Below are 20,436 nucleotides of genomic sequence, written 5' to 3'. Positions count from 1 at the left end.
TATCCATGAGATTCGCACAGTTCAACAAGCATTAATATGACCTAAAATTCCACCTCTACCATTCTTGGAATAATACATCGGCATATATGGTAAAAGCTTATTTTGTAGTTTGATGTTTCCAACACTGAACACTTCCATATGTGACTGAGACACATATTAGTGTCCATGTAACATAGGCATGAAATATATATGGGTTCGAACCTGGTTTACCCAAGAACCAAAACAAGCTAGTCTACCCTTAGCGAACAAAAAGCAAAAGCAAAAATTCATCAATTTCAAAACTAAAAGGAAAATAAAAATCAAAAGATTATTCTTTGGTAAAAAGAGTGATCCTATCACCAAATTGTCAATGCTGGTTAATAGTAAAGTATGCTAGTCTCTAAAAGACAAAAGAATTTGTGATTAACAAATAGATATTACATAAAGGAAACCAAACAGAAGCTGCAAAGCCATAGCAGCAGGCCTCGGTGATGCTACAACACTGCAGAAGCTCACCAATTTATGGAACCAAATGGAATTTGGTAGACTTTCATATTTTTTTTAATTTATTTTTGGCAGCTGTGTTGGAAGCCATCCCAAAATTGCAACATAATTGAGAACTTGACTCAATCCGCGCTGGCATTTTATTTTGCATGAAACTTCTGGCTGACCGATTCATAACTTGGGACATTAAGAACTGCAAAAAAGAAATTTAAAAAAGAAAAACAAATATCAATTTATCAAAAGAAGAAAGCCATTACAGTATCAGCATAATTATGTTCTTAAACAAATAGGCAGAAAAAGGAAAATGGAATATAGAAACAAAAACCAAGTTCATCCAAAAAACAAAAACCAATTCATCCAAAGAACAAAATAAATGAGGCTATGGTTTTAACATATTTTCGGCTTTAAAGCCCAACTTTTTCCTTACAGAAATAACGAAAGGTTTGTGGAATTTGATTTCTGATCTGAGATTAAATATTTAAAAAAAGAAGAGGTAAAAATTGAGTACCATCTCCCCAAGATGCCATTGTTAGGGGGGTAGAGATTAGCTTTTCTGCAATTGAAGAAATGTCCTTCAATGTGACTTCATCCACAGCCTTCAGGTAATGCTCAACTGGTTTCCTGCAGTTATGGCAATGATCTCTTTTATGATATTGATTCATTATAAAGCCACTCGTCCTAAAAATGAAGAGTCACTCGAAGTAAGCCGTATACGCATGCCACACATATTTAGTCTCATTTCTATTTTCTCAGGGAAATTCATCTGAACTAGGGAAAGTTTTTGCTTTTTAACTTCTGACTTGACACTTGAATAGTTGGCTCCTGACATTGAAAAGCTTTTAGAACGGAATACAGCCCACATGCTACAACCACTTGAAAGAGATAGGTGATCAGATCAGGGTCCAATATTCGAGCAGAAAAAAGAAACAATCTGACTAAACTATGAAGAGGTTTCTGATAAAATGCAAAATTATTGTCTTCAAGCTGCCCTAGTCACTCAGATGCCCCAGTTACGGATTGCATTATTGGTTTTGTTATTGGTTTTTAGACAAACTAACACAAAAAATAAATAAAACAAAGAAATGGTAACACTTCAACAAAAAAAAATATTGTAAAAAAACTTTCTCAATTAAGATCTTCGGAGGAGTGAACGGTACACACTACTTAGTGTAGAGCAGCTCTAAGAAAAAACCACACCCACCGACTCAATTATACAATAAGAACCAAAATAACATGTTTTTTTTTTTAGCAAAACAAGTGTTTCATGCTGAGGATATTGAAGGTAATTATTATTTTCTCTACAAGCCATTCATTAACAGCTTGATCACTCTCCAGGCGCATCCACTCTCAAGATTGTGTATCCCCCAACAAAAATGATGGCCAAAGCCAAACATTGTTCTTAGTTCATAAATTGCAACTTCTTGGTACTAAAGATGCCCAGTATTGAAAGATTGTGTGAATAAGTTTGCTTTTGTATTATGTGAAGCAGAAATTTGCAATGGCACAGAAAGGGGCAAGTTTAAATAATTGTGTACCCATAGGGGGGTACTATACATTTAATCATGAGGGCTTTCTTTGTCATTTATCCCATCGCAAAATCACGTAGCATTCAAACATGGTTATTGAGAATACCAAACTAAGATTCTTAACCCAAAAAGTTCATGCAAAATTGTCATATTCCATGTCAGAGATGGAATCAAGAACAAACCTCTCTCCATATGTCAAGATTTGGCGGCCTATATCTTCTGCAGCGACCATCTGAAAGTCAATGGAATATAAGTATACACTGACTGCCGACAAGTATACATATTAGCAAACAATAATTTACAATGGTAAGAACCCAGTGACTTACTCTAGACTCCAAGTTCATCAGCACAGCTGACTTTGTCGAAGCCTTGGCACGGTCCAGCTGTACATTATCAACTGTTCAAAAGGAAGTAGAAAACTTCAGATAATCATATTGGCTTGAAGAACACCTTTAATACACTTCAGAATAGAATCAAAATGAGCTGAGGCAGCATACCTTCTCCAGGAGTCGCAATGGAGATAAGTTCCCTCGCTGCTAAATCTACAGCTTTAGAAACAAACTCAGGACCCTGATAAGAATGATGAGAAGTACACCACCCATTCAGGAGAGGGAAAAAGTAAGTGCTTAAAAAGGTGCATTCAGTCTAAGACAGCTTTCAGCATAATTTTATCAAACGCTTCAACTCACTCTACAATTTCATCATCCCATAGAATCCTAGTTAGAAAAACAAGAACGCCACTTAACCAGGAGGGAAATAAAAAGAATAAACACTTGGAAAGATCCAATGTATATCTGACAGCTAAGCAACCCTGATTTTCTTTGAAATCCAGAAAAACCATGTGCACAATGAACAGATGAACACATTTTACAAAAGCGTAAAGACCCACACAAAAAAGATGCTATGAACATTTAAAATATTCTGGATAAACAAATAAAGAGAACATTTGAAAGACGATAATTATTTTCAATGTGAATCAACACAGTTTCATGAGTAACACTGGTTCTAGCAAGGGGAAATGTAGGTCAAACCAAAAAAAAAACTCTGCACCGCACATAAACCAAGAAGATTCAATATGAAAAAAGTGCTACCTATCACCCCCACATGATTTCAACATGAGCCACCGCATGAATTTCAAATGGTGGAGAACATTTCAAAAGTTTCCATATGGATATCCTAGTTTATCAACACAATACAGGTTTCCTGCAAAGAGCATGGATGTCCTCCATTTGAAATTTATTCCAAATAATTAACTAAAGAATAAACTAGATACTTCAGGCTGTTTGGACAGCTAAACAACTCCAAAAAGCATAGGAATTAGTTATAAATGGGGGGAAACCTTTTCTCTTTTTCAATTTTTTTTTCTTTTATTGGGGGGATCAGGGACATGTTAGCAGCATTTGTTGATAAGCAGGTTATAAAAGTCTGAGATCCTTGAATAGTGGAGCGGACCAGGCTGGGCAGTTTATAAAAATCTGAGACCCTTGAATAGTGGAGCAGACCAGGCTGGGCAGTTCTTCACTCCTAAATTGGGTGGAAGAAAAAGAACAGTCCTGTTCCAAAAATTTAATCCATCCAAATGGGGCCTCAGTCTAGCGGGGTTGATGCAACCACTAGAAAAACATGTCATAAAAAACATATAGCCACTTATTTTCAAACCTCATATCATCTTAAAAGGCCAGCCACTGAACATACAACCAGGAGCATCCACCAGAAAAGTGAAGTCATATGGAGACAATGGACCAGTCTACTGTAGTCCACAAAAGAAACACAAGCAAATGATGGCATGATGCACAAACTAGCAATCGAAAATGCAAGCTTAAGCATCTGGCAAAATGCCATAACACTTTTAATTTGCATTCCATCTCATTTCCACCACCAGCCACGCAATAATCGGGTTCCCCCACATTCAGTTCCATCCAAATCAACCTAAAATCCAATACAGCATTAATCAAGAAAACACGTCTAGAATCCTTCAGTCTTTTAATAAATAGCATCCTTGAGATCACAAACATAAGACACCATATGACGAGAGAAGTAAACTGTAAACCTTTGTTATGACATCAGATAAGCCATCGACTAAAGTAATAGGTCAAGAGTCAACGCACATGCTGCCTGAGCCGTGAGGCTTCAAATTTCCTCTGCATCCTATCCCATAAAGAATGCCATAAAAATTCAATATCATCCTTCTTTCTTAGTAGTTACAATGACATGCACTTCAAACAATCATCCCGACATCCTGAATGAAAGCAGGGGAGAACCATCTGGGTCCAAGGACCTATCCACGATAAGTGCAGAACTGCCAACTGAATCATCCATAAATACCGAGCCACTTTCTCTACACTGTTAACAAGCACTCAAAAGTTGAAACTAAAACCATCAAAGGGTGACCCAGCAAATTGCCGAAAAAGCACAATCCAGTAAAAAAGGGTCAAACTTCTGCATCAAACTTTCACTGATCCAAGTGCCTGAAACCATCCAACTACTCTACAAGGAGAGAATTTCCACCTCAACACGAAGAGAATCTCTCAAGACCTCATATTGAGTCCAGGAAATTGGCCTCTTAAAACTTAGATTTCATGATATTATCTACTAATATCAATTATCCTTCCTCAAATAATAGCTTCCTAGTGGACCACACCTTAAGCTTGTCTTCCATGAAACAATTTCCTTGACAGAAAAAAGAGCCAGTTTGGCATCGATTGGAAAACATATTTGACCCTGCTTAGGTGGCGGTGGACTTGTGGTCAATGCACTTGTGGTCAACCCAGTCTTTTTGAAAGCCACAAAGTAATAAATTTCGGCTTGGGTAGACGTCAAAGAGGTCCATATGATATAAAAACAGATAACTGTTTTTGTCCACTTGTAAAAATAAAAAAATAACAAAAAAGCAGAAAATCAAAACTCTTTTTGCTTGATGCGCCATTACAGAAGGGCATACAAAAAAATTGCTTCCAGTGCACTTGTAAAAATTAAAAAATAACAAAAAGTAGAAAATCAGAACTCTTTTTGCTTGATGCGCCATTGCAGATGGGTGTACATAAAAATTGCTTCAAAACTCGTTCTAAAGGTTTGACATACCCCTAAAACTCACACACGATCTACAAAGTCAAATATGGATATATTAGTTTTCTTGTTACGAGTACTAAAGCTAAGATCTAAAATCCAGATATAACTATCATGTTACATGAGGAGATAATGAAACAGCTAACCATGATCCTATTAAATCCAGTTGGAAGGAAAATGTGAGTTCTACCAAGTTACATGAATGCTTAAGTAGGAGGCTTACCGTGGTTGCATGGATTCCAAAAATGCCAGTATTGTTGTATATACTGTTAAAAGCAGAGAACGACTGTATTTGCTGGAACTCATTCAGAATGCGAAGATCTGTTGACACACTTCTACTAATTAACCATCTATCGCAATAGAATACAAGCAGAAACTAAGGCAAGGACCCAAAATCAACTTAGCTTATGGATGAATAGAATGATTACTTCTGATATAAAGCTCAGGAAAAGGAACAAAACAATTTCTAACTATAAACTTGAGAGACAGAAGAAAAAGAGAGAGAGAGAGAGAGAGAGAGAGAGAGAGAGAAAGAGAGAGAAAAGCGGGGGGATGGGGTTCCTAAATTCTGACCAAAGGAAATTCTGTAGCAGCTCAACTGATGCAAGGATAATAAATCATTGTACAAGACTCGAACTTAAATAGCTGCGCTCGTAAATTCTAACTAAACAGAAATCTGTATCCAACTTATTAAGCCAGCAGCTCAACTGATACCAGGATAATAAAACATTCTGTACCAGAGTCATAACTTACATAACCGAGAATACATCCCTTTTCCAGGACCTCCAGCAGAGAAAGAGCCGCCTCCTCCCATAAGTATCTGGGACCAGAAATGACAACTAACATTAAAACATTAACTCGGATTTTGCAATGTGACTAATAATACAAGGAATGCAGGAAATGAATATCATCTAGTTTATTCTGGAGCATAAGACAATTACAAGTGATTTCGTAATAAAAACACAAAAAAGGGAACAAAAACTGAAATCATTTTAAACATGGAAAACAAACCAAAAGGCAAAATGAAACCGCAGAACCTGAAGTACAGTCAATGTAATGGCTTCCTTCTCCTTCAGCCAGCCTCCAGGAACTTCAAAAGCAAGTGCCACATGGGTCCTCTGCTCCAGACAGCAAGGACAAAGAAAGACAAAAAAATGAGGAACATAAATGAACAAATACCTATACAAACATCTAAATAATCCAGCTGAAAGAGGTGAAGTATTCTTTATGCATACCGGTGAGTCAGCCTGACAGCGATAATCACCTCCAACATACACAGACGTAGGGACCTCATGAGGAGGTACTTTAGGTAAGTCTGACAAAAGAGGCTCTGCAATCGATACCAATTCCTCATGATCCACTCCTGAAGCAGCCAATACCATACGAGGTGCAGTGTAGTTCTCCTGCAAATTCCCATGTAAAAGGTTGAGATATCAAATAACATTGCCAACAAATATTGATCAAAAACTCATTTTTAACTCGGAAAAACTCGCCAAATCAACTTGTCAGTCACCATGTTTTATGAATGGAAAAGACCTGAGTAATTACATATGCTATTTTGTTTGTTATTTTGACCCATAGATGGTAGTTGCTCACATGGAAAGTATTGGTATTGACATAGCGACAAGCTAGGACCATAATCCCATTTCAAAAACCTATTTCTCAGGGATTAGAATAAAATTTGAAAACCTTCTCCAAGTTTCTTTGAGTTGACTGTTTAACTCAGTGAATCGAGTTGGGCTTGATTTGAATGAGTCAGTCCCCCGAGTTCAAGTTTTGGAAAACTGCCTACATATATGGTAGTTATGTATAACAAAATATGGATCAATAGGACTTACAGCAACAAATTCCTCCAAAATTGTGCTGTTTAATTTGTTCAATGCAGATTCTGGAGCCAATAAAGGATTCGCCAATGCACCAGAATAACCAGCTGAATGAATTGCCTCCAAAAGCAAACCCTGTGGATTATTGGAAATTTCCCCTATCTCAGATTTCACCTTATTCAACTGCAGCACCACATAAAAAAGTAGATATGGTCAAAAATGGCAACAATAACTCACCAATAAGAAGGAGAGGATCAACAGTACACAAGCTGCGTACCTGCTCACTAAGCTCCCAGTCAAGGAAAACGGGATTTCTAACGCAATCAATCAGCACTTCTACCATTTCAGGCAAATAGGTTTTCAGAGCATCATAAGAATATCCCATCTGCTCACGTGAAGCCGACGCTGTAACATTACCACCAATGGCTTCTACCTCTCGTACAATACGAAGATGGCTTCGGTTTGTTGTACTTTTAAATGCCATTCTCTCCAACAGGTGTGTAGCTCCGATAGAATATGGTGTCTCATACACAGAGCCGCAGTCAACATAGAGCCCAATTGAGGCAGCTGGATTCTGTTCGATAAATTCATCTAGTAATGATGAAATGAAGGATAAAGCAGTAAAACTCCTTTACATGAACATTAGATATGTCAAGCTCCAAAAATCCATACCGTTGATGCTTCAGAGGCAATCTTTGCACCATTGGGTAGAGTTGTAATCTTTGTCTTGCCTGGTTCAACATAGTCAGGCAAAGGAGGTGGAAGCGTAACACCTGGAAGAGGAACATCTAGAGGTGCAAGAGTACTGGATTTCTCGCCTGTAAGCCAGCTGAAAAAGCCCCCAGAAGTTGATCTTTTGGCAACTTCTGTACTAGCAAATCTCGCAGCAGCCAGACCCTGAAACCAAACATTATACCATAAATTTCAAACAAATCCAAATCCCATCCTTAAGAGACATTTATATGCTGAATATTTTATGCGAAATTTTGTATATTGCCGAGGACTGCAGAAAAAAATAGTCCGTATGTTCACCACCAGGGTTTTAAAAATTGGGTAAAACCAGATTTGCCCAGTTCAACCCAGGACCAGTTGGTGGGGGACAATCCAGGTCTAGGGAATCCCAGGACTGCAAAATCCCACCATCGGTTTTCAACTTATTTATTTTTTTAGTTGAATCGATACACCGATCTTGATCAATGAATTGTCGATCCGCAATGGTGCAATGGTAATTGATGCCCTGACAATTCAAGGCACCGAAATGATGTTTAAAACCCTGGCAATACTATTTATTTGAAAGGGTGAATGATAAAAACGCAATGGAGAGGGGAAGGAGGTCCACCAGAACAAGACATAATGCTAATGGTGAATCCCACTCTTTCGCCATCACCATGTATTATTTTGATGGATGGGGATAAGTGTAACTGATATGATATTTTCGTACTCGATAGGTCTATAGGATACTTTAACTAATGCATACGCAAACCTGCAGAGCGAAAGCACTCAATTGTTCCATGCATACATATAATCAAATTGATAGTACATGCATAAAAGAAGCACAAAAGACAATGTTGTGGGACATGCACAGTAGTCCAATACACAGAAGGAAAGTGTAGCAGAAAAGTTTTTTCCTCCATCAATTTATTAACAGTTTGATAGGAAGCCACAACCAATGATGCAAGTCTTAGCTCCACAAATCTGGGCTACAAAGACAAAACCCAGAATAAATGCAACCTAATGCACCGTCAGTGCTTACTCCCTGCAAAATGCAGAAAGTTTCAAAGAAACTAAAGTTTTTTACAATACCACATTTGCAGAACCCAACATCTCAAGCAAAAACATAACTTGATTGTTATATGCCAAAAACACCCCATGTAAGGTCATTACAATGGTGACCAGGAAAACAATTAAGCCCATGGAACTGTAGATCCTTCTCTCTGGCAATAAAGGGCACCTGAAAGCCCAAAATAATCAAGGAAAGAGCACAAAGATCCCATAACATAAAAGCCAAATAAAACAGCATGCATAAAGAAATATTCACTCTGATGCACTCCCTATCTATCTCTCATCACTTCATTATCTTCTCTACAGTTATGCGATCATATGAAATTCTCATCAAAGTAAATTTTGAAGTAGAGCCAAGAAGTTGCTGCAAGGGATTCAATATCAAAATTGTTCATATAAAAGTGGGAAGTCCATCCCATTATTAACCTGGGGGATTCATCTTTTTCAAAGAAGAATAACCTAGGGATTCACTCCGGGACACATTTGTTCGAGTTAAGAATTTGATAAGTTCTTTCAAGATAACTTTAGAGCTACCCTCTACAGCCTGTTTAGTTGTTCCTCCTCACCAATGCTATAAATCCCATTTTATCGACAACCATATGATTCCTATCCCTAACCCATCTTGCATCATAATCTAAGAGTTTTTTTTTTTTGTTGGGTGACTGTTAACATGGGACCTTGGTGGAAATGGAACTCTAGACATCACATTGTTGCACCCGCCACCATGATCAACAATGACAAGAGCCAGTACTGAAATCTCAGAGCTTCTAACTCCACATTTGTTTGGCTTCCGCCGTTTTTTTAGGTTTTTCTCTTTCTGCAACCGACTTATGGGTTAAAATCCCCTGAAAAATCAATTATGACCTCCCCCGCTGAGAACCTAGTGCAATACATCAAGGTAGATGAAAAGGAGTACACTCTTAGCCTTCCACTTCAGAAACTTCAAAGAGGGAGATATTTTTTCTTACAATGTTACATTTTTTTTTATGCTTACGATGTTACATTAATGCATCTGTAGCATAGTTGTTGGGATCGAAAACGGAAGCGGGAACGGTATCAGGATCGGGATCGGGAGCGAGGGATCGTGAATTGCTAGAAGATACCTGTAGTTGGGAACACCGTCCGTACAATGCACATTTTAGGGATCGAGATTCCAAAATGTTAGGAATTGAGATTCCAACCTTTGAATATCTTGATCCCGGCCTTTTGGCAACTTTATCCCAATTATTTGGGGATCTTGTTACCAACCTTAAAGTGTATGATAATCTAGGATTTATGTATACTCTTCAAAGTGATAATCTTATTATTGATAGCAAGCAAGTAATAGTTTTGTTGCTAGTTGGCTATAAACAACGAAAATCATCATTTTGGTCGTTGTCTTGGTCTTTAAGGTTGGGATCGGGATCCCTTTGAGTGGGGTTCGAGATCCCAAAATTTAAAAATCGAGATTCTTGAAAGATCCATTCCGGGAGTGACAGAATCGAGATCCTAGAAGGGATCTTCTACCAAAGTAGGAGATCCCGGTGACTATGATCTGTAGTGAAGCCGGGCCATGGACAATAAGGAATTAACCTGTGGATGATGAATCAATGGATTTTACATAACATTAATGTATAATTCACAATGAGTTTTCACAAATTATAGCAATGAAGGATATGTGGGTTTCCCTTAAGCAAGCATATCAACAAACAAATGACATAATGTGTTATAAACTTGAACAAGACATGGTATCAATCACTCGAAATTATTTTACCATCCAAAGTTCTAACGCTTAACTCAATTTGTGGACAAACATATAATATTCTTGTTCATATTCAAAGGAAGCTATGATACCTTATCCAGAAATGAAAAATAAGTGAAGCAATAATGGACCGTTTGATTGCAAAATTTTGTCAAATGGTTTGGTTTTTCCCCCCATCCATAATTGCCCAAATGGAAACTTGGTCAATTGTCATTTGCTCACTATGGGTGTTTGATAGTTATAATTTGAATAATAAATCAGTATTATGTAGTACGATGATAGTGGTGGTAGTGATGGCGTAATAGTGGTGGTAGTAGCAATGGAATGCTAGTGGCTGTTGTGGTGGAGTAATGGTGGTGGCGACGGGTTGTCATTCTTGGAATGGTGGTGGTGGCAGGTAGGCGATGATGGTAAACCAGGCTGAAAAGGTGCTGGACCAGGGCGGACTAGGCCAGACGGGGCCAAATACAATTAAAACAAAACAAAAGAAAAAGGAAAAGGGACCAGGCCAGACCAAACTAGACCGGCCCCATCATGGCCAAGGCCCCCACCCCGCCCTTGGGCCATAGTGACCCAACCCTAGGCTGGCCCTTAGGCCACATTTTGTGGCTCCAGCACTAGGTTTTTTAATGCCAGGTTGGGACAACCAGCCCATTGCAAGCCCTAGCCCCTACGTGGTGGTGATACACTAATGGTGGCGATGGTGGCTTGCCGATGGTGGTGGTGGCAATCGCTGCTAGGTAGTGGTGGTAGCAGTTGCAGCTAGGCAGTGGTGATGGTGGTGGTGGTGCAGCTACACAGTACAGTGGTGGTAGAGTGGGTGGTGGAGCAGTCATGCCTAAGCGGCGGTGTGGTGAGTGGGTGGTGGCTATGCAGTGATGGCAGCAATGGTGATGTTGAGGGTTGGGAAGAAGGGGGGGTGGGGAATGAGTGTTTGTGAGAATGTGTTGTTGCGATACTTCCTGAATGCCCTTGACTCTGCTGTTGCAAAAAAATTGATTTAGGGCCATAATTGCAGTTGGGAATCAATTCAAATTTGTGAATCAAACATCCTTTGGTGTCAAATTGTTTGGCGATAAATTTTCAAGAACAAGTTGGCTTGGAAACCAAATGGTGCTTAAACTGTTCTTAAACGCAATTAGTGATTACAGACCCGACCAATAACTTCTCAAGGTCTGTTGACTGGTTCGAACCTAAAAACAGTGCTTCAAACTCTTCCAATATCAAAAGACTAGGCACCATATGATTTCCTAGCCAAATTCCAATTTGACCGATTTGATAATTTCTCACCATCAATTTGACCTTGAAGATAGTTTAATTCGCTAATTGGAATTAATTCCTAATTACAATTGGACCCCAAATTGAATTTTTTGAAGAACAGCTTTGACTTTTTTTCAAAAAACAGCTGCCTGGCAGCCACCACCACGCTGCCGCCTAGCAGCCACTTCAGCCGGCAACACCATCACCTTAATACAACAACCACTACCGCGCCATCACCACTATTCTAGCTCCTCCAACACCACCTACCCACCTCCACACCACTCTAGCTCCTCCAACACCACCTACCCACCTCCGCACCACTCTAGCTCCTCCAACACCACCTCCGCACCACTCTAGCTCCTCCAACACCACCTACCCACCTCCGCACCACTCTAGCTCCTCCACCACCACCACCACCGTCAACATTGTACCACCATCTCCACCGCCACCATCATCGCCACCACCACCATCTTATCACCACTACCACAACACTACCACCACCACTACTCTACCTCCACCACCACCTCCATTGCCACCACCGCCACTGCCACCACCAACACCACTTCACCAATGCCGACCTACCATCACCACCACCACTATTCCACCACAACAAGAATAGTTTAAAAAGCGGTCCGCCCAGCACTTAGGGGCATTGCACAGGCCTGGGCAGACCAACTAGGCAGGCAGTCCTTGGGCACCCACCTAGGTGCAAAACTACCATCAGGTGGGCCAGTTTGGTATTTTTTGCTTGGATTATAAAAAATATATAAATATGCATTTTTATTCATGCATTTCTTATACAAAATCTGGACCTAAAACAGGATCCTAGACACCCCTTGCCCCATTTCAAACCTTGGCCTCCCAGATCCCGGGCGCCCACCTAGGCGCTAGATAGCCTAGACCTCCGGGCATTTTTTTGAAAAATTAATCACAACCACCACTATCACCACATCGCAGCATAATTAGTTCCACACTATGCCACCACCATCACACCATCACTACCACCATCACCATCACACCACATAATAACTTATAATTCAAATTGTAATAATCCAACGCCCACATAGAACAAATGACAATTGACCAAATTGTCATTTAGTCAATTACAAATTGAAAAAACACCATTTGACAAAATTTTGCAAACAAATAGTCGCTAAGAAATCACAATCCAACTAATACTATCTATAAACCAGTGTTCGTAATATCGAACAGGAACGGTTAACCAAACATGGGCCTGGAAGCAGTTTAACTGGCCTAAACGGTAAACTGGTCGATTCAACCGCTCTAATCGGGCAAGTCCCGGGCAGTCAAAAAGTGTTGAAAACAATAAAAAAGATACAAAAAAATAATCTACTAAAATATGAAAAGCATATAAAGAATGATTAAAACAAAACACATTCAAATGAAGTTGAAAATTAATGAAAAAAATGGATTTTAACGAAGCGATTTGTGCCTAGGGGTATTTTTAATTTTTTTTGAAAAAGATGGAAAAATATAAAAGTGAGTATTAATGATTAAAACAATTTTTAACCTTTACCATAATGTAAAGAATATTAAAAAATACATTACAAATCAAATTCCTAATTTTTTAGAATTTATATATATTTTTAAAAAAAAATTAATACCGGTTGATCACCAAAACCGCCCAAAACTGGAACCGGCATTCGCAAAACCGAGCAATCTAACCGCTAACCGAGGGGTTTTGGTGATCAACCGGTATTAAATTTTAAAAAAAAAAAAAAACATCACCCACTTTGACACTTTACACATGAGATCCTATGCCATTTACCTCAAGCAACCCATCCCAAAACCTAAAAAGTATAGAACCGAAATTCACGTGAAGGGGGTGGAAATGTATTAAATTTAAGAGATAAGTTAAATTTAAGACAATTTCAAAGGAACCATCCAATAAAATCCATAATTGGGTGGGAGCACTGTAGTTGATAACAATCCAACTTACCCAAAACATTAAAAGAACAGTGTGAACTATGACGGAACCCGACATCTTACACCCCTTTTGAAAAGACACTGCGCCACCTTCCTATGGACAAAATATATTAGCAATCATGTCAAAAGAAACCCTAAAATTCCCTCACAATCATAGTAGACAACGTGTTCAACACTTTAATTACATATACTCATAACATGGAAAATTTGGGATAGTGAAAAACTGAACACTAAGCGTGGTTCTAATCAGTATCTTTATCTCTAGCCACTAAAACAAAGTCCCCTCAAGGAACCTAAACAGAGCTCAACACTTAACCACAAAAGAATAACCACAAGGCACAAAATGGAAAAATCCAACGCAGACAATAGCCAACAACTCTCATACCATTCTTCACTCTCTTGCATAGATCAAGATGCAAGTGCCCTTTGGGACCTCAAGCAAGCTCAACAGAGTCTTTGGCATATTATTCATCAAGTCCCTTCCAAATCCAAACATTACAAGACTTAAAATAATAGGCAAAAACAAAAAATCAACAACCTCATTAACATCCATCTGCTTAAATCAGTAAACCACCCACATTGGCATAAATAATCACCCCTAAACAAAACCAAATGTCCAGCAGATCCCCAAAGTATCCAATGAACTGAAACCACATAAAAGGAAAACTCAAACTATACGCAATCCCACTTCTGAGGTCCAAAACCAGTATACTAGGTAGGCCTTCCAACCTATATAAATCCAAGAACTAAGAATCCTGATTCCCCTAAGTTTCTTAATTGTTATTTTTTTTTGGAGGGGGGGGGGGGGGGTGGAGAATAATGAAAATTCCCCTGAGTTTCCATTCCATCAACTATTTCCCAGTCACTATCTCCCTCACAAGCCAACCAGCTCTTCCCCATAACTCCCAACTGATAGACTAGTTCCCAACAAAAAGCAAACTTAAGCTAGCTTCTTCAGTTAAGATGAAGAATTTCAAGGTAATAGCGCACTTAACAGTCACGCATTGTTGTGCCATACATAATGCAGGAATATAGAATGAAAAGTAAGGGAAAAGATAAAAATCGTATCTGATTTCCATAGATTACTTCACATATTTATACATGTATGTATACATGTATATAGAGAAAATCAAAGGGCTGATGTAATAGAAAGCCCAAGTTTTATTTGAACGGATAGTCTCAAAATGAGACAATGGCAATCATGACCCTTGATGTTGTATTCAAAGTGATGACCTCAAATTTCGGAGCCACATGGTGAAAAATAATGAATGATGAACCCCAATATCTCAGGAAGCAAAAATACTAAACAACTGTTCGTATTGGCAACTGATATCCAGTTGAAATTGAGGTCTTCAATTTCATGAAAAAATAAGAAACGGACAGATCATCAACTATAAATATCATCAAATAATAATAATATTAATAAGAGCAAGAAAATTTTCAATGGCATCCACAAATTTAACCAGAATGTGGAAAAAGTTTTTTTTATGAAGACTGTGGAAAAAGTTCAAGGGAACGCTAAAAATTCAAAAACTGAAGAATTACATTATATAAGTACTGTAACCACGAGCATTAAAGGGAGCAGAACAGTTTCAAAAGTGAAAAAAAATCATATGACTAGAAGGATCCAGAAATCAAATTGTTTGTATTACGACCAATACAAGTGTTCTCCTAATTAACACTGTTTTTGTTATTAGTAAATCGTTTTGCACAAGGCATTTTCACATTCATCAATCAATCTAATGAGAAAACCATTAAAATAATAATAATAAAATAATAATAATCAATGAAGTAAAAAACTTATCAAGAAATTGAACAATAATTGGAGACTTCACGAACTGCAAAAAAGACATCAAACGAGCCCCAGAAATTATCAACTGATGGCGAAAAATCTCACCTTTAGGGATCTGAGGCGTGAAGCCGCGCTTCTGTACATTGCTGCTATCGTACGGATCCCGAAAGCCCTTTAAAATCCTTAAATAATACTCTAAAAAAATTAGAGAGAAAACCCTAGAACGTGCTGGTCTCTGGTTTCAGGAAGGGAATGGGCGAGCACTAAAGCTTTGTTGGTATTAGTACTCCAGCAAGGGCATTTTTGGCAAAGAAGTGGTTCTATGCGGCCAAGCCCGCACATGTAGAAATGCGGGCCTGTAATAAATCTATTCTTTATATGGATTTTAAGACATATAATCTCTAAAATGGAAATCGTCAATGCAAATAAATAAATAAATTTTAAAAACTACAAATAATAATTTTATTAAGAAAATATTTGGATAGTTAGTTTCCATTATTTTTAGATGGAACACCTACTTGCATCCATATTTAAGATAGATGCTTTTCATTTTCTAATATATGTAGAAATTCCATCCAACCCGCATGAAACAATTTTCCCTTCGACAAGGAGAGATTTCATTTACAAATCCGAGCATCGTAAAAAATTTAGCTTTTATGTATGGGTGCAATTGGCATACGGATGCATCTGTAGTTGTAGAGGTAAGGTGCACCTTCAAATTTTATGATAATATATAATTTTGATGTAAAATGTTCTTAGGATTATCTCAATATCTATTTTTATATCTAATTATAAAATTTTAAATGTCAAAAATGGTTAAAATCAATTAGATCTATAAACATATGAAAATCTTGAAAATGAACGATATAGATAATATATTATAAAATACACTATTTCTGAGACTTAAAATCTTTTTATTTTTAGTGGTCATACATCTCGATGTCGAAATGATCAATCAAGGGTTTTTCAACATTAAAACTACCTTTTCCGATGGATTTTTTAGGTGCATCAGTAATTCTACATTATAAGGTTGCATCCTTATATAAACTTTTTCCTTTATGTATTGGAATGGGTTGAGTTGGGTCCGGGTCGAGACTGAGGCGACAATTTACATAATGGACCAAGACTCTGACCCGGCAGCATCCTAGACCATTCTAGCTAGACTAAGATCTAATGGGTGGTAAGAACCAAACCTAGACCCGAACCAACCTTGACTCGGGAGTCTCGGCATACATCATGGTACAAAAGCTAAGATGTTTAATTTTACAATTTAAAATTTAAAATTATTATTTTCATCTTGAAATTATTTGTGTAACATACATGTGAGTATTTACTAAAGGGATTGGATACAATAAGACCATTTATCTTTTAGACAAAATTACAAATACCACATACTAGATTTTCTTTGCAAGTTACCCCCAAACCAAATATTTTTTCTCACTTTTTACCCGAAAATATACTTTCTTAACAAAAACCTTCCCAACCCAAAAAAAAAAAAAGTCTAAACTACCTCCATTACTTTTACCCATGCCTCTCTCTCCTCTTTCTCACCAAAAGGCAGTCCAATATATTTTTAGAGTGGTCTGGCAGTGTAATGTCGGTTCAGTAATTAGCAGTGGTAGTCTGGCTGTACAAGTGGTGGTACGGTACTGACAAAGAGCGGTCCGACAATGAGCCCATGCGGTCCAGCATGCGGTCCAGTAATATCAAAGACTTATCTTACACTTTTTTAGTTTAACGGGGTCTGGCAATGTCAAACAGCAGTCCAGCAGCCCATGTGAATGTCCAACCAAAATTAAAATTTTATACACAAAAAAGGGTATTTTCATATAAAAAAAATGTACTTTTTCTTTTACGTGGGGGAATTTGAGAGAATTATATTTTAGGGGGAAAAGTGAGAACAAAAAATTCTTTGGGCGTATTTTGCATAGAAAGTCTAGCCTTGCGAGTTTATTTGTAATTTTCTCCATTGGTCACAATGCTTTACAACTATTTGATGTGAAAATTGATAGCTTGGAAGTGTCAAAAAGTTTGAGAAAATTTATTTTGAAGCTTGAGCTTGATCAATGGAATAATTGCAGCCACCCAACTTTACATCCAATAGTCAAGATTATTGTGACCACCTTGTACAAAAGAATAAATGTCTTATTTTATGCTTTCTCTTTATTAAATATATTCAAAATTTTTTTTACATTTAATAATATTTTTTTATAATGTAGTAACTTTTTTTAGGGGTATTTTAGGTAATTATTTAAGGGCAAAAAATAGAAATTCATGATCGAAAGAGTAACATTTATTAATTATATAGAGAATGATATCATCTATATGGGTTTTACATCACCTACATGGAGTATTAAATTCTTATAAAAATATTTATCGTACACCTTTGCTCCAAAATGAATTTTATTACAAAGTAAAGGTAATTAATATTAAAATATATTTAGTACATTTACGAAATGCTCGCATGTATGTGTACCCTAACATAATCCGTAATTAAATTAAGTGGAAGTCTTTGTTAAGTTAGGGTGCGGTTTGTATAAAGCCTAAGCTCTAAACAATCAAATTAGAGCCTACCTTCAAATAGTATCAAGAAATGTGGTTTTATCGCAGGAAATATTTGTGATAGCCTTAAAATACATTTTTATATTTATTTATAAAGTTCAAAGCTTCAAAAATAGGGTAGATCAACATATCTATGAAAACTTGAAAATCTCAAAAATTGACAGTCTAAAAATGCATTACAAAATACACTATTTTCAAAACTTGAAATTCATTTTTTTCTCATGTCCATACATCTTGATGTCGAGATGATCAATTTGAAGATATTTGGGCATCAAAACAACCTCTTCTAGTAAACTTTTTGAGGTGGGCTCAAATTTGATTGTTTAGAGCCTTGGCTCTATATAAACTTTTCCAACTAAGTTAAATGCAATTTTACTATTTGTTCATATGTTAAAAGATCATATAAAACCTTAGGTCAGGTCACATCAAGTCGATTTGAACCCGTACCCAGACCCAAACCTGATCCAATTCATAATCAGGTCCATGCTTTTGAACCGATATCTCTCTCGGGTTGATCTGCCAAATGGACCCGATTGGCTTTCTAGCCCTAGGTAAAACCTTTTGAATGGGTCAAATGCTGTAATAGAAGGAGGGATTATTTTTTCTCTATTCATTTCACTTAGGTATCTCCCATAAAAAAAAAAATATTTATTTTTTTCAAATTGCTTTTGATTAACATGGGAAAGAGAGGCATGTCAGTAATATGACTCAAGAGGCTCTTATGATGTATTTGCATGTAATTCTCTTGGAGTAGAGGACGTCAGTTTTATTTAAAACACAATATGCTTTGGATCATTCCTTGCTCCTTAAAAGTAGGAAAGAATTAATCAATTTTGGTTGAATAGGAATTTATCCTTTCTATAGTTTCCTTGGATGCACGGGATTTTGATAATTTCTTACTTTTAAATTTTTCTTTATTAATTTTAAGCTTTCTTTATTTTTATTATTCAATCAATTAATCTATACACTAATTTTTTTAGTTACAAATTTTTACTTCTTTTCCCTCTAGAATTTAGGGATCACAAAAATAAGTTATTTTACATAATAGAGTCATAATAAAAATAATTTATTTCCATATTGGACAGGTTTAAAGTTTATGGTTACTCTAATTTTTTTATTTCTAGTAAAAAAAAAAGAAATATGGCACTTTTGCTTTTACTTTTATTTAGTAAATTATTGCTTACAATAATCTAATACAAAACTTAAATAATTTGGGCACACTTGTGCATTGCACACGCCATATAACAATATTGTTAAAAAAAAAATTATACTCTCATGTGAGCAAATTGTAAATTTGTTTCTGACCATGTTACTTGCTCAACGTAGAGAGTAACCCAAGAAAGGGGAAATACCATAAAAGACCCTTTATATGAATAATCAGGGAGTGACAACATCCTAATTAACATTACAGGTTTTATTTATTATATTTTTTGTTTTCCTCCTTAAAGAACACCTTCAGTAGTGCCCAACATTACAGGTTTTATTTATTATATTTTTTGTTTTCCTCCTTAAAGAACACCTTCAGTAGTGCCCAAGTTGCACTACTGAAAAATAGGAAGAATTTTACTAATTTGACCCACACCAGAGGCACCAATAAAATTACACACTTTTATTAATTTGACACACACCAGAGGCACCAATAAAATGACAAAATACCTGAGGCATTTCAATAATTTGACTAACTTAAGAGGTCCCAACTAACCGACAAGAGTACCATGCTTGTTCAAAGTAGCTTAAACAACTAAAATGCCATGGTTTCAACTTTTTTTTAAGGTACTTTTTGAAGAAGTCCCTGAGTGAATGAAAATTAAAAAGTAAACCTTCTAATATTAATTGAGATCTTTTAACATTTTTAATGATTTTGTAAAACGTTTTGACCCCTCAAAAAATCTCTCTTGAATAATTCATTACACACACTCTAGAATTGCCTTAAAAGGAAATCACGTTATAAAATTAAGAGAGTATATAATGAGACCATTTACTTTTGGTACAAAATGGTCACAATTAATCTTTACTATTGGATGTGAAATTAGTTGGTTGTACGCAATTGTTGTTTCCCTATACCAAAGGTAAATGGTATTATTCATATAATTCCTAAGATTAAATAACTAAAAAAGTGCTTTTTTAAAAAAAAATGTGTGGCTTCCATAAGGTTGCAACCTTAAACAATCTAATTACAGCATACCTCCAAATTTTATCATGACATATAATTTTGATGTAAAAAATTATTAGGATTATCTCAAAATCTGTTCTCATATCTAATTATATAATTTAAAACTCTAAAAATTATTCAAATCGAGTAGATCTATAAACATATGAAAATCTTGAAAATAGACGATCTAAATAATGCGTTGCAATGTGCACTATTTCTAAGACTCTGAATCTTTTTTTTTTCATATTCATACATCTCGATGTCGTGATGATTTATTAAATGACTTTTCAACATTAACAAAA

At 36.6% G+C, this 20,436-nt stretch overlaps 1 protein-coding gene across 1 annotated transcript; it reads right to left on the bottom strand.

Moving 5' to 3' along the window:
• Positions 1-295: 295 nt before the first annotated feature.
• LOC18443492 (mitochondrial-processing peptidase subunit alpha) lies at positions 296-15,674 on the bottom strand. Its single transcript, XM_006853681.4, has 13 exons — positions 15,526-15,674; positions 7,571-7,795; positions 7,176-7,472; positions 6,914-7,081; positions 6,311-6,478; positions 6,113-6,193; positions 5,829-5,895; positions 5,299-5,396; positions 2,507-2,579; positions 2,336-2,406; positions 2,192-2,241; positions 992-1,104; positions 296-676 (listed from the first exon to the last, which is right to left on the bottom strand). Exons 1-13 carry the CDS (start codon positions 15,562-15,564, stop codon positions 624-626), a joined length of 1,503 nt encoding a protein of 500 aa, XP_006853743.1. The 5' UTR covers positions 15,565-15,674; the 3' UTR covers positions 296-623.
• Positions 15,675-20,436: the final 4,762 nt, after the last annotated feature.

The sequence above is a fragment of the Amborella trichopoda genome, chromosome 5, assembly GCF_054954075.1.
Source record: "Amborella trichopoda isolate Santa Cruz 75 chromosome 5, AtrichopodaSantaCruz75HAP2 v2.0, whole genome shotgun sequence".
Lineage (NCBI taxonomy): Eukaryota > Viridiplantae > Streptophyta > Magnoliopsida > Amborellales > Amborellaceae > Amborella > Amborella trichopoda.
This window is presented reverse-complemented; position numbering and strand designations above follow the sequence as displayed.